Source organism: Sparus aurata, chromosome 4 (genome assembly GCF_900880675.1).
Source record: "Sparus aurata chromosome 4, fSpaAur1.1, whole genome shotgun sequence".
Taxonomy (NCBI): domain Eukaryota; kingdom Metazoa; phylum Chordata; class Actinopteri; order Spariformes; family Sparidae; genus Sparus; species Sparus aurata.
In genome coordinates this window covers 6754603-6769705 of record NC_044190.1, presented here as the reverse complement: position 1 = coordinate 6769705, position 15103 = coordinate 6754603, and the positions used below count along the sequence as shown (strand labels likewise).

Sequence of the window (15103 nt, the reverse complement as noted above, 5' to 3'; positions counted from 1 at the left end):
CGCTCAACGGGGCACTCGCTGGGACATTTCCTCAGTGGGGCTTTTTCAAAAGGGCTTGCGCTGCAGTTCCAGCTAAGGGCAGTACAGTAGGTCAACTGCCGATAGAGTTACAACCTCTCCTTTGTGGAGGTGTTGGACAAATTAGACCTCACAACTGTTTACCCAGTCAGACAGGGACAGCTGCATCTCTCCACCCTCCAAAACCTGCCACTGACTGTTGTTCCTTTGGGGAGCCATCTGTGAGGAATAAGCAGGCCCGGTGATCAAATGATTGTTCAACAGTTTTACCTCTGTCACTGCTGGGGGTGATATGAATGGCCACTTAACTGAATCAACATGAGCTCTGTGCATTATGTGATCCAGCTGCCATTTTGCAGTGCACTAATGAGGGCTGAGTAATGGTAGATGGTGCAAAATTACTACTTTTCTGTTAGTCGATGGGAACAATTAAGCTTTAAAGACCGGATAACTCACATGTGTACTGCAACAGATGCAGGTTTGGATTTTATTTCACTTTCTTGAGGAAGATAAAAATGGGCTTGTGAGCAGTCTGGTGTGTGATATCATAACTGGACTAAAGGGTTTATAGAATATTACTTTGAGCTCTTCCATTATAGAGATATTTAATTGTACTGCTAACAGTAATGAAGCAGAAAATGTGCTGATATCCCCGTACAATCTCCTTGGATGCTGTCATAGTTATTGAAGAAGCTTCAGGATTTGACTTGATAAGCTTATCAGGATGAGCCGTATTTACATAAAGCTATTAATCTGGGAGTGTGAAGTGAATTTTTAATAATTTCAAAGATGTGGTTAAATGGCACACAGGTCTGTTCTGTTTGCAATTTCAGAAGTCTGTCAAAAAGGTAGAACCTTAATATTCAACACTTTAGGGAGGCTGTATTTCTGTAGGCTGAGCCAAAAGTTGGCATCACTGTTTCCCTCAACAAAAAATCTATGGAATATTTCAATTGGATTCTGGATTTTTGCAGAAAATAAGCTTGATGGCCAAAACAAGTTTATGATACAAACACTTTGCTCAGCAAGATAATCTTCACAAATCAACACCACATTTTGAAGCCTAAGGGAAATCGTCAGATGTAAAATGCTAGTGTTGGGTGATAACAACTACACTAAACAATACACACTACAAATTGATCTACAAGTAGGAAAGTTTTAGTAAGAATAGTTAGCCGTCCACCTGTAAAGACGGAATAGGGTGTATATGAGTATCCACATTTGGCCTGTTGACATTTAATGTCTACAACAAACGCTGTAGTCTTATTTAGCCGCTTGTTAGCCGCCACTTTTATTAAGACACAAAATCTATATAATTCACAATTTAGTTACATATTTTATGACGTAGAACAGAATGTGAGAATCTTACAAGCTTGTGTTAACCACTGTATTTTGGACATTTAACTGAAAACCTGTTCAAGAACCTACAGACCTTCAAGATGAGGGAACAGGAGATACAAACATGCTAATATATATTTCCAGGTTTTAGGATTCATTCCTATGGATCTCTGTTACTTGTTTTTAAAATGTTGTGAATTTATGTATTTGTAAAACATTTTTTGAGCAATTCCTTTGGTATCAATTAATTACCATAGTAGTCCAAGTGGGAATTATAGTAATTGACTTAAATCTTAACCATGTTGTGGTTTCTAATTAAAGAAGCATCAGACACAACACAAAGATGTTAAAGCAAATGCATTCATGAAATAGAAATATTGTGGCCAAACATTTGTTTCTGCAAGTCTCATGAGGGAAGATGTCAAATATCCACCCAAAAATTCAGAATTCATAACTTAGTCTGCAAACAAACACATAATAGCTGCTCATCAGAATTAAGAATCAATATACATCATTTCATATTAAGGTCTATGGAGGACTACACTGTGTACTGGTTGGGTCCCTGCAGTACAAAGAAAATCTTTGAGGCGATATTTATCTGCTCACCCTTCTCACCACTCCAGGATCTCTTGTGCTTCATCTTTCTTATCCGTCACGTTCTTTATCTCCACGGGAGATGAGAACTACAGATTTATTAATAATTTACTGACTGCATGTAGTGATCTCCTAGGGGACTGAAAAGAACAATGAATAAGAAATGTCAGAAAGTTTACTCTTTATGGTACGGATTCATCCTCATGTTCAACACCAGTTTATTGAGGCAGCAGATTGTGGGGGGTCAAACTGAGCCACTGGTCTGAAAGTACAAGTTTCTTGATATTAGAAAAGTTGTTAGAACCACTACAAAATGAAACTGAATAGTGACAAGACTCTGTGTTATGTTTGTTGGTATGCATGTAATTACGGTAATTATTTTCATCATTCAAGAATACATTTTAAAAATCTTCAACATATTTCCTAAGAAGACTTCTACTAATCCACACACCCATAGTTGTGTTTCTTTAAATCGGGAAAACGAATTGGCAGGTGCTGAAGGCGAGTATTAAAAAGCAACAGTCACACTATTGTAGCTGTCAGGGCAAACTGTATTTGCATAGCATGTGTTATTCACAAGGGAAACTGTATTCGCTTTACATTTAAATTCCATGACAATATTTGAATGTAGTGGATAAACATAAAAAAGAAACCCAGCCACTCACTCGCACAGAAACACACATGCTTAAGTTTTTCCTGTTACTTGCTGCAAGCAATCAGTATTTTACAAAGAAAGCTTTACAGCCATTTAGATCAAACAGAAAGGACCTTCAAATGAATGCTTATCTGAGTTATCTGTATCTGTAAACCTTTATGTCTGAGGGCTCTTTTTAATGCAACAAGGTCTTTCATATCAGCGTTGATCTTCGGTATCTGAGAGATTTGTCTTTCATTTTCAGAAAGACATGGCACATTGTGACCTTTTTGGCCATATTGTGTAAGCAAATACACCAAATGGATGTTCTCCTGAGGCACACACTGCTTCATTCATGTTTTTAAGCTGCTCTGTTAATGCAAGATTATCATTGTGCTCTCGAGTTGAAAAGGCACGGCTCCATAAACTGTGCGGGGGTGAGTGAGGCCAGCTACTCCTTATTTATCATCAGTGACACTATCAGCAGTGCCTTGTGAAAAGAGAGCCAGTCATTCAGAACACTGGGGCCACCTTGGCTGTCAAAGCAGGATTTAAGCTACATTTCCCATGGTTGCCATGACAACTGTGGGAAGTGATTATGAAGAGAGGGTTTCGGAGCAGTGCTGTCACACCAGTGGGTATTACCATGGTGGTTTGCGCAGTGATCACCAGAGAATTACTGGCTCATGATCAAAAGATTTTTGTGTTTGTACCCAGTGAAATGCTGTTCTGTGATGGCAGAGCTGTAGTACTACTATTTATATGTCAGAATTATTAGACTAATGTTCCTCTCTTTTTCTTTCTAGGACAAAATGTGGATAAATGGGACAGGAACGAGTAGAACGTGAGGATTCTCTAACCCTTGCCCCCAAGTCCCAACCGTCTGAGAGGGTGTCGGACCTCACTGAGGCAAACCTGGGCCGTTGGCACTAAAATGTCCCTAAGTGGTGGCACTGCAGGCGGGAAAGGTGTGGACTCTAATGCGGTGGACACTTACGACAGCGGGGATGAGTGGGATATCGGTGTTGGAAATCTGATTATTGACCTTGACGCTGACTTAGAGAAGGACAAACTTGAGATGTCTGGCACCAAGGACGGCATGGCAGCACCACCCAGTGCAGTGGCAGCATTGCCTGACAACATCAGGTTTGTTAGTCCAGTGTCTGGCTCTCAAGGCAAGGAAAGCAAATCCAAATACAAGCGCAGCAAGAACTCTAAAGACAATAGTAGCAAAGCCACAGCAGGAGATGGGGGTAAAAAAGAAACTACAGGGCGGACTCAAGGGGAGCCAACAGGCACAGCAGCCAGTGCAGGATCAGCTGGCAACAATTCCACCTCTGGGAAGAACATGGAAAAAGGGGGCAAAGCCTCCAGAGGTGTTCTGAGTGGCAAAAAAGAGAAAGATGGGGCTAGTGGGAAAAATAAGAAGGACAAAACAGATGGAGCCCCAGTCGTGGCAATAGCTGCTGCGGAGAAGGATGTTGTGTCTCAAGCCCAAGTTGCTTTGGGGAATAGTCGTAATGCGTCCTTTGAGAACACACAATCAACAGACTTGGCAGAAGCCAATCAAATGGGGAATATTGCACTTGAACCTGTTGGGATAGTACCAGCATTGACCGCAAAAACTGAACCAGAGGAGGTGGAAAATGGGAATAGTGAATGCAAGACACTAAAGAAGGTGAAAAATGAAAAGGTACGTTTTTCTTTTGACTCCCTCGTGATGCTGCATGAAATTGTTGGGTGTTGTTTTACATCATTTCTGTGGCTAGTCCTGTGTTTTATTTGTCTTTGTAAAAATGATTTATTAAGTCCTTGTTTTATTGGGGACATGTGCAGTCTACAATTGCAGGCTTGTGTTGCGACATGATCCTACTATTTGTGTTTTTTTAACAGCCAATATTTTGTGTAAAGTTGACAAACGCAAAATGCAACTTTAAATACATTTATATCAATAAAGTTTGCTAATTTCATAATTAGTTTCTCATGACAAAATCTACATGAAAACATAAATTAAGTTATGCTAGCTAGGCAGCTAATGTGTTTTGGAGGATTTTGAGTGATTGCTCTAAAAGCTTACTTGTGCCTAGATGTGCAACGATAAATCAGTTAATCATTTAGTTGTCAACTATCATATTATCTCAACTATTTTGATAATGAATTAATCACTTTGAATATATTTTTTAAGGGGAAAAAGCCCAAATCCTCTGATCTCTGCTTTTAAAAAGAGAATATCTTCTGGTTGCTTTACTCTTCTGACAGTAAACGGAATATCTTTTTTTTGAGACATTTGCGGACATCAACACTGATGTGACTTTTTTACCATTTTGTGATGTTTTATAGGCCAAATAAGTTTTCGACTAATCAAGAAAATTACCGACAGATTAACCCTTAATGAAAGTAATCATTAGTTGCAGCCCTGCTGGTACCCTAAACATCTTGTTTTGAAAGAACAGTCATTGATATCCATCTAATTTGTTAACTTGTCTTGGTTTGAGACAGTACGGGCTTTCATCAGTGTAATTATCATGTGATGAATTCATACATTAGGACTTAACACTGTAGTTTTCATGAAGTTGTGCTTTGTGATCTCCTGTCACTTACAGCAGGCTTAGATGCACTGTGTTCCTGAAGCTGCAGTCTGACTTGTGATGCATAAAAAGACCTACTGCTGTTTTCTCTTTTATTACCACACAGCGAATAAGGGTACCCTTGACGAACATGATGCAGAGGCCAGCTACAGGAAATAGCCCACACAGGCTTGATTTATTTTAAAGGGATGCACAAGGGCTTTCATATATATTTAAAAATGTTTTATTCCTTGTTCAGAATTAATATGAGCTACAAATAACCATGGAAGTGTTATGTATTGTACATGAGTCAGTAAAGCCAATTACTAATGTCATACATGGATTTAATTGTCAGCCATATATATGACATCACATCACGACTGTGAGCTAAATGTCACATCGTGTTCCACTTTATTTTTTTCACACAATTTCAACATTGACGTTATCGCACAAGAACAATATACAGATTCTTGTATCGGTTCACCCACACTTATCTTCTTCACTCATAGAGTTGATCTATCACTGTGCCTATTGTATGCCTCATAGCAGCCTTTTCATGCTCTGGCACTATAAAAGACAGCAGAGCAGGGAGGTGCTGAGGACTGTTTTTGTCTGTCATCGTGTTCCATTCTTAATCCCACAAGCCCCAGCAATGCCTGGTGGAGCAGAGTGTGGGGGAGGGAGCTGGTGCAAAGCACGCCTTCGTCGTTTTTCCTGCTGCTCTGAAAGTGGCATGGGGGATGGGCTGTGAGGAAGCCTGTTTGATTCCTTAAATCCAGGACACCCAGTCATGAACACAAGCTGTAGAGTCTCCTTGGACTGATGGCTCTGAAAGGAAATTTCTGGAAAGTCTTTGTAATCATAATGTATTTAAAATGAAAAGGCTTTTGAGGGGGAGCCACATGAATTGGTTGAAGGCACTGAATAAAGGAGAGGGGTCACAACAGCTTTCAAACAGCGAGCTGCTGAAAGGTATCCTTGAAAGCTTGATGGAAAAAAGGATGTGATTATAGTGCAGCAGCAAATCAACAGTTTTTTGGTTGGCAAACCCAGTTAATGGATGTCATAAAAATGCATCAAGAAGAGCTTTTTTCCCCCTCACCAAGCAAAATTACTAAAAAACCTTGTCATTTGGAGGTTGATAGTCAGTTTGCCGTGCTTACCACTACATGGAGGAACTGGACCGTTTCATCACATAAGATGTGTGGAACAAAGGCCAGCAATAGTACAGATGGATCCAAATCCACACTTATAACCACGTTTCCAGCATTGTATTTATTGTGCAAATTTAAGGATTGTGTTTTATGGAAGTGAATAAACCTTCTTCAATTTTGAAAACATTGTTTTTCCGTTCACTTGAGGTGGTTTTTGTTTTTCTGAAGAGAGATTAATGTACATAATGAGAGATGGAAACAACTTTTTCAAACGGGTTCTGACATAGCGAACATTTGACCCGCATGACTGAATCTGAAGAGGCTGTTTAAACAAGCCGAATACCTCTCTATAATTTTGTCTCAAAGATGGTGATGATGACTTGTTTAGTTTCTCCTTCTTCTGCTTCTTGTTCTGCCTCTTCTTCTTCAGGATCCACTGGCAGTTAGCAAGCAACAGGTTTTGTCTCCAGTTTACAATCTCAGCTTCTACTATGTTACAGTCATATGTAATGTAGTCTATACAGCCAACTTCTGATGGAAGTAGTTAACTAACTCCAAACCAGTTGTAAGTAAAATGCCTCAGTTGCTTTATTTATTTATTTTGCGACATTTCAAACATTAGGTAAACTTTGCCCGACACTTGGATGGAACCACAGGCAATGAGGTTGATAATGAATATTCATAAATAGTTTTCTTTTTTTAAAAATATTTTCTTGGCCTTTTATCTGCTTTATTGATAGTACAGCTGAAGATATGACAGGAAACGAAATAAGAGAGAGGGGAGAGAGACACGCGGCAAAGGGTGCCCAGGCCGGGACTCGAACCCGGGGCCGTCGCAGCGAGGACAAAGCCTCTGCACATGGGACGCCCGCCCTACCAACTGAGCTGAATGGCGCCCCCATAAATAGTTTTCAATGAACACAGCCATTTCATTTTTGACACTGGTAAAAGCTAAGGTTATGGAAAGACTAGATACTGTAATAAAATCAGGACATTTTGGATGTAGCTAAAGCACTGAATACCTATTTATATTATTCCATTGAAAGTTGCTCACCCGAATCAATAACCAGTTTGCTATAAAGTAGGTTTTTGCATACAAGGTACTTGCCTCGATATTGTAGTGTAGGTAATAAGACCTGCAAGTCAAGTAGTCGCCAAGTGCACATCCCCACCAGAAGTTCCCAAAGCTAATATACTGAATTATATACAAAAAAATATTTTTTTTACAGTCAGAAATATGCAGTTGTTATTTTCAGTGTATGAGAAAATGTAACCCTGACTCTGTGACCACTATGCAAAAATGCTCCCCCAGTGTGGTTCCTCTGGGTTAGGAGACCTCAGCATTAGTGTCAAGCATTAGTTAACACTTCTTAACAATCAGTAGTTACAGTTGGCCTCCATTTTTAGTGTAATCCACGTCCCCTTTGAACTGAAACTGTGGTGGCAAACAGTCCAAAGTTTCACACCCACTGGACTGACAGAACCGCAACACACCAGTCTCATACAGACTCTCCTCCTGAACCCCACCATAACATCAGCCAGAAACGTAATCCCCATGCTTAGATGGAGCATTTCACATGACTTTTGTTTGTCAAAGATGTGACAGTAGAATCCCATTTCTTCATCATTCACCAGCCATAATAGCGAGCATTTGCTGTCCACAGGCTAGAATGGTTGGTAGCCAGCACAAAACTTGAGACTTAGTCTGATTAAAAGAAATTGCTGAAAATTATGACTAGCCTGATTCACAACTTCCTGTCAGTGCCATTTGGGGTTTGAGGTTAAACACTCTCTAGATTTTTTTTGTCTTTGTGGCCTCGGAATTGTAAATTCAGAAAAGTAATTGAACCTGCACATCGCTTTCTTTTTGATGTGACAAGATTATTATATATAATAATGTAATACAACTATATCATAAATTTTTTATATAAGATACTGTGAATATTATACGTTTTAGATAATGCAACAAACAGCATTACTCAAGAAAAGACATATCACTGGGATATACACTTTGGTCAGACTCATTATAACCTGACTGTTGATTTAAGCGATCTGTCTGTCCCATGTCCAGTATAATTCAAGCATTAATCAGTGTGTGTCTCACCAGCAGTCTACCTGGTAGAGGTGTAATAGCGTGGCTACGTTGTCTGTGTCCTAAGTTAAAGCTCCCCAAAGCACTGGCTCTCGGATGCTGAATAAATCATCTCTACTTCCTTCTTACAAGTGCTAACCACCTCTGAGTGTGTCTCACACTCCCACCTCTCATTATACAAATCTAGAGGAGCAAGGTATTCGTCAGCCGCCTCAATGTGCCACTGGCCTTGATAAATGGAGCAGCTCTCATGGAAAATTACATTGGCAATGTTACTTTGAAAAGGGGGGACAGAAAGGAAAGGCTGAACTTCAATGACAGAGCTCAGCCACCGCTCTGCTATGCTGCTGATGTCCAGCTTGATTAGCTGGGGTTCTTTCTCTCTGCCTGTGCCTTACAGACGGCGGCTATTGTGTTACAGCTTGTTCCTTTTAAGTAGTGCCGTTTTAAAGGCGCTGGAACAGAAGACAGACTGTGAGTTATTTTAAGAAGGGGAGTAAATTACATCAAAAGAGAGCCTGTTAGCTTACCTGTCGCAGCCCTCGGTAAAGCTAATTCTGTGGAGATAAACAGAGTTGTTGCTTTTTTAATGGAAATGATTAAACAGCAGGAACTCACTCTAATACCTTTTTATTTAAAATGTACTGGAGGCTAGTGTCATTGTTCAGATATGTGAGATCTCTTTCAGACTTTTTGGAAGACATGTATCGTGAGCATTCAGAGCTGATACCTATTTACACTTGGGCTGTTTCAAATACCATCAGGGGGTTGGGAGGGCAACACGAGTTGTCAAAGTTGCGGCCGTTACTGACCAACTTTACCTTGTTGTTATTATTATCATTATGAGTTTAATTGGAGACGAGTGCTCAGCAGTTGTGAGAGTAAACGGTACTGGATTTTAGGAGCTGATGCGGATACAGATATAAGGGAGTGAAAAATTTGGGATATCAGTATATCAGCCAACATTAATATTTTATACCTATGTGTCTATTTTTTGGTGCAGCTGGTTTAGGCTGCAATTCCTTCCCTCAAAATACTAATTCATACATTAGTTACTAGTCAACAGTTGACGTATCGGTACCAGTATCAAGGTTTTTTTATTTTTATTTTTTATGAACCCCAGCCCTACTCCATCGTCATTGCTTGTTGGGTGGTCGAATGTCTTCAGAGAAGCTCTCCCCCTCATCTGTCCGAGGTGGAATTACAGGAGTTTGTGTTCAGCTATTTCTGCAGTTTTACAAAACTGACAATCTGACATTTACACCCACTTCAAAGTGTGAATGGTCGACTGTGCAGAGCTGAGAGGGGAGCCAGGGTTTGAAGAAGTATGAAGTTGTTGTTTTTTTTCTGTATACAACCCAATGCAACACTTTTAATTTCTCTCTCTCAGTCGGATGACACATTTTCCAAATTAGTCCTCGTCAAGTATAACCAGGCCATTACAATTCAAATGATGTTCAATGCTTTGTTCACCGAATAACTGAGTTTTTAATCACAGCCTTCATGGAATCAAATTTGGGAAACAGAGTTTTAAACACGATCACAGCATTTTCATATTATCAGTGTTTAGTTCCACACAAGGTTGAGAAATCATCTCCCAGCCTTATTTCAGTTCTGTTGTGATTTCTGCATTGTTGCCTCTGCCTGTTTGAAGCGTTGGCCCTCAGGGAGTCCCTCACTACTACAGGAGAAAACATTTGACACTAATTGTTTTCCACAGCTGCCATTAGCTGCTGCCTTCCAAATAATGTCAACTGGTTTGAGACTGCATAAAGCTTAGAAATAAAACAAAATCAAGTAAGGCGACAATAGACCACTGACTGAGTTCTTTTTAATCACTGAGCAGCTGTTAGAATGGATAAACAAATGTGATTGTAGCAATGTTAACATTTATTTATTTTTTCGTCCACATCCCAAGGTTAGTGCTTTTTGCAGCAGACCAAGACACATACCGTGCATTCCACAGATTTTCAAGGTTTACAGTGTCTTATCTGACATGCCATTGCAAATCAAAACAGTGAGTAGAATCAGTAGAAATCAAAATGGCTTGTGTAATCACAAAATGGGGAACAAATAGAAGACGAGTATTTTTTAAATGTCCCGTCTTAGTGGCAGTTGTATACAGCGATTTAGTGCAAACCTTTCTGAGATATTCAGTGTTACAAACTCAAAACATTATTAAATAACCCCCTAACATTCTCTCTGATATTATTTAACATGCAAATTAATTATCATGTAGAATGATGGGGCTTATATGATGAACATCCCCTCATGGGTTAGGGTTAAAAGTTAAAAGGACATCGACATCCTGCGATGGGAATAAGATTTAAATGCTTCCATCTCACTTACAAACTCAAAACACTGCGAAATCAAAGTCTTTTTCCTTTTTTTGGAAGTGGACGAGCCAGGGACGATAATGAAATTAAGACAGATGAAACATCACTTACTTTTTAAGATCCTAGTGTACCATCTTCCATTTAGGAATGGAACAAAAGAAAGATTTAATGTCACAATTATCTCGGCAAAAATAATAAAGATATTATGCCAGTAATCATATGAATATGTTTAAAACTGTGAAAATGGCACATCCTTCCATCACAGTGGAACTTCCTATTTTAGTTTTTGCTCATTCAAATTACCAGAATAATTGTTAGCTGAATTTTTTAGACAAAAATATGCAAATAATTTAAACTACTATCCTCCTTGTAGTAATTTCAGTATCTTATATCCATCACCTCGTCTTTGTTGTACATTTTTAGCTGTATAGATGGGTCATCATCCTTAACTCTGAAAATCAAATCCAGAGAATTGTTACAGCATAAGCCACCATTAAACCAGATTACTCAGCCCACACTGCAGACCACATATCAGATATTGAATTAGGAGAAGAATGCTGTGGCCCACAAAGGTTATGGTCTTGTTGCTCAGGAAATCCTTGTCAGGAGGCACTGCAGGCTTTTTGTTTGGAAATATTTAATACAGTAACCAGTTCTCTCCAGTCAGAAACGCTGCCTGTACTCACCTTGACCTTAGTGAATGTTTAGCTTGATTTGTGTTCCATCTCACCGCTTCCAGAAAGCTTTGGGGATTTCTTGTCACTTTTGATATTAAGTATAAAGTATGCTTGCTTTTACCACAAGTGCAGTGGAGACTGGAGAGTTGTGGTTGCAGTGAGTGCAACTGCTCTGAGTAGTGAAAGGATCAAATTCAGTGCTGAGAGCCTTATTGGAAGTTTTTCATCAGACCTTTTGATGATTTTCAGTTCATTCTTCTTGAATTCTCAATAACAGGCAGTTTGCCTGTCAGTTGTATTATCACTTACTGCTTCTGTCATCCATCTATCTATCTTATCTATCTATCTATATAAACCTTGAGACTCCATGCTGGGAATGTGAATGCCATATTGTTGCTTATATATCACACAAGCTCAGTGATTCTCTAAGTAATGGCACCCTAAGACTCCCACTTTCAAGTATTAATCTTTCATTAGGTTTCATAGTCATAATTTGAAAACTTGCTCTTTTGTGTTTTTGTATCATAAAATATGTCGGATTTCTTTTATCGGTGTAATTGTTTTAATGTGTGTTGTTTTTTGTTATTTTTTGATGGTTCTGTTTGATCAGTTTAGACATTATTGTTGTTATTTAGATTGAAGACCAACAGCTCCTGGTACTTAAATGGAGGATAGGCTTTTGACTGCATTTCTTTCCAGTGACTCGAAAAATGTGAGCTTCCTGTGTCACATGCAGTCTGTAAAAGCATTCAGCCCGTTAAACTGGATAATGGTTTATCTTAACATCAGTATCATTTTAGAAACTTAATTTGGCCTTCTGATTTAAGCAAAAAACTACCTCTTAAATTAACAGTCGATGTGATGTTTTTCGACAGAGGCAGAAAATATGTTGGACTATTTATTCAAAATGCAGTCACAGATCTGTCAAACAAAGCCTCTGTCATGCTTTGTCTCCCTCTCCCTCCTAAGTCTTATGTGAGGTGTGTTGCTGTGTCTGGATCAGCCTGCTATGAGGGAGGCATGTGTGGGGGGAAGGGAGCAAAGGCTTGTACGACTAATTCAGTTCATGAAAGACTTATGCAGCAAGAGCAGCTGTCTTCCATTGTCAGCCTGCAAATTTCCAGTGTGCCTCATTTCGCCTCTCAATGCGTGAGTAGCAGAGAGTACAGAGGAAACAAACCAAAATAAGATGGAAAGAAACAGATGAGGGAAAGAAAAAGCCAAATATCAAGACTTTCATTGCACCAAAACGATGTAGGCTTAGTTGTGTTTCTTCTATTTAAAACCGAAGTGGGTGTGTGGTTGGACCATGGTCTAATAATAAACCCTGAGCCTATTCAGACCTCGTGTGCAGTATGCAGATAGATAAAAAAGACTGCTGTGGTGAAAGGGCATATGAGGGGTAAGAGGAGGGTGGGGGGATAAAGACCCGCCTGAGATTCGGAGAGGAGGGGAGAGATCGTTGCACAGTGTTATGAATGGATAGAGTCTTTAACCCCCCAGCACACTGAATAGTTTGTCACAGGCTGCTGTAGCTGTATGTGGAATGAGAGGAGCTGGCTGAGAGCTCTTGGATTCCTGAATCCTTGAGGCATGTGGTCTGATTAGCAGAACAAAACCCACACAGTGGGGAGGAGCAGACGTGCCCCAAACCCCCCCAAACTGGAATTTTCTACCAGCGAGGGAAGAGGTGGCTCAAAGTACTGACTAGCTCCGGTTGTGAAAGAGTTTGCAGGCTATGTGTGGGGATGTTCAGTTGTTGGAGACGGCTTTGTTTTTGCATAATTTCTATTGTTTGGGCCACATGAAAAGAATTTCCTCCACTTCTTTGCTAATTCTTTTTGAATTTGTGTTCTGGTGCACACATTCAAATAATTATCAATATCGAAACATTTCGCCATGAAACGCTTGATGAGAAAACATTTGTAGTCTGACAGCTTAACTGCATGTGAGAGGTTTTTAGTTTAACAAAGAGGAAGTTAACAGCGAGGCAGCGTTTGAGCAAGCAGTGATTATAGAGAGGATTACGTGTCTTGCCCTCCCCCCAATACTTTTCTAAGGGGATTGTTTGCAGCCAGTTTGTTGTCACATGGAACCTGTTCAGAAAAGCACTAATCTTTCTTATACCATGGTTACATTTACAGTTATCAAAGATCATTTCTCTAATCTGAGAATACTTCTTTATGTTCTTTGGTTGTTCTGCATCAAGTTAAGATTGAATGCTATTTATTTTTTTATTCATATAGTATTTGATCAAAATGAAAATATTTTTTTCTGAATCTCATCTTAAACCTCCCTCATCAGAATGTGAACACCCTGCAGGTCTCCAACACCACTCTCATCTGTGTCTCCTGTCAATGAGCTGTCATCAGAACATACCTCCTTTTTTATATATAATGAGGATGTAAGATCAATAACATAATACATAATACTTACTAATGATCTTTATTGTTGGGTTATAGCTTGAATAACATCATGACTGCAGCTACTGATTGATCTGCTAATTATTTTCGTAAGTTATTGATTTGTTGTTTCATCAAAAAACGGCGCAAAGAGCCCAAGGCAGCTTCTTTAAACGTCCTCTTTATCTGATCATCATTATTAAACCCAGAAACATTTTGTTTATGATGACGTAAGACCAACATAAGCAGCAAGTTATCACATTTGCGAACCTGGACCGATCAAGTGTGGAGAACTGACTTAAAGGTGGGAAAGGCACCTCTGGAGAAAGATAATTGTTGAGTCTCATTCTGGGTCATCAAATACTAACACGTTGGGTCAGCATTCTGTCAAAAATTCTAACCCAACGCTTCAGTATTTAAAGACCTGAGACTCAACAATCAACTGTCTTTCTACAGAATCACCCTCCCCACCTTTGTAAATGTTGGGGACGATCTCATGATTTGAGATTGTGGTTCATCTTGAAGGCGTCCACAATCTAGTTTTTAGGCAAACTGAAGCGATCACGGTATTAAATGTACTTTTACTTCTGTTCCCAAACCTCAGTTTACCTCTCTCACTGGCAGATCCACACTACCAACAGTCCAACTGTCATGTAGCCAACTAGATGGCTTTGCTGATTGGACAGATAACCTCATGTGTTTCTTTCTTAGAAGACGTAAAAAAACGTAACAAGACTATGTAGCTGCATGGTGGATGAGGATCTTGTGCCAAAAAAGAACAGTCGTGTGTTTTAACTATGCAAATGGAAAGATTCTAAGACTTTTTATTCTACAGGTCTTTAAAAAAATTCTGATCATTAAAATTGTTGCAGATTAATTACCTTTTCTGTTGACTAATCAGGATTCAAGAAGAAGTTGCAGCTCTGAATTCAACACTGCAGTAGTTTCAGCTAAGTAACAACAGGACATATGCTCACTTCGGTTGGGCAGGATGGGAAATAAAGAATGAGATTGCCTTCAGCTAACAGCCAGCTGCTCTAATACATGTCATCTAGCAATAGTATTTCTTTTTATGGATACTTAGAGATTTGGGAGGTGTTCTTGACAATACAGCATGCTGAAGCTTGCTGCAGTCAGATTCTTAACTCAGGTCTGCGCACCAGGTCCCACGGTGTGATTATCTATAATTGGCCTAAAAAAATACCACTCAACTGGTTGTATAGTCTTTTGGGACAACAACACAATTGTTTGTGGCTTGTTTGGTTTCAGTTTTGGATACTAGGAATGTAGT

The 15103-nt window shown here is 39.4% G+C and overlaps 1 protein-coding gene across 3 annotated transcripts in view; it reads left to right on the top strand.

Moving 5' to 3' along the window:
• The window catches only part of znf609b (zinc finger protein 609b), an 88788-nt gene that overhangs the window by 23931 nt on the left and 49754 nt on the right, over positions 1–15103 (top strand). For all 3 annotated transcript variants that reach the window (XM_030414187.1, XM_030414190.1, XM_030414191.1), the window contains one exon: positions 3391–4277. In XM_030414187.1, the coding sequence (XP_030270047.1) occupies positions 3519–4277 (759 nt within the window). In that variant the 5' untranslated portion in view covers positions 3391–3518. The remainder of the gene's footprint in view (positions 1–3390; positions 4278–15103) is intronic.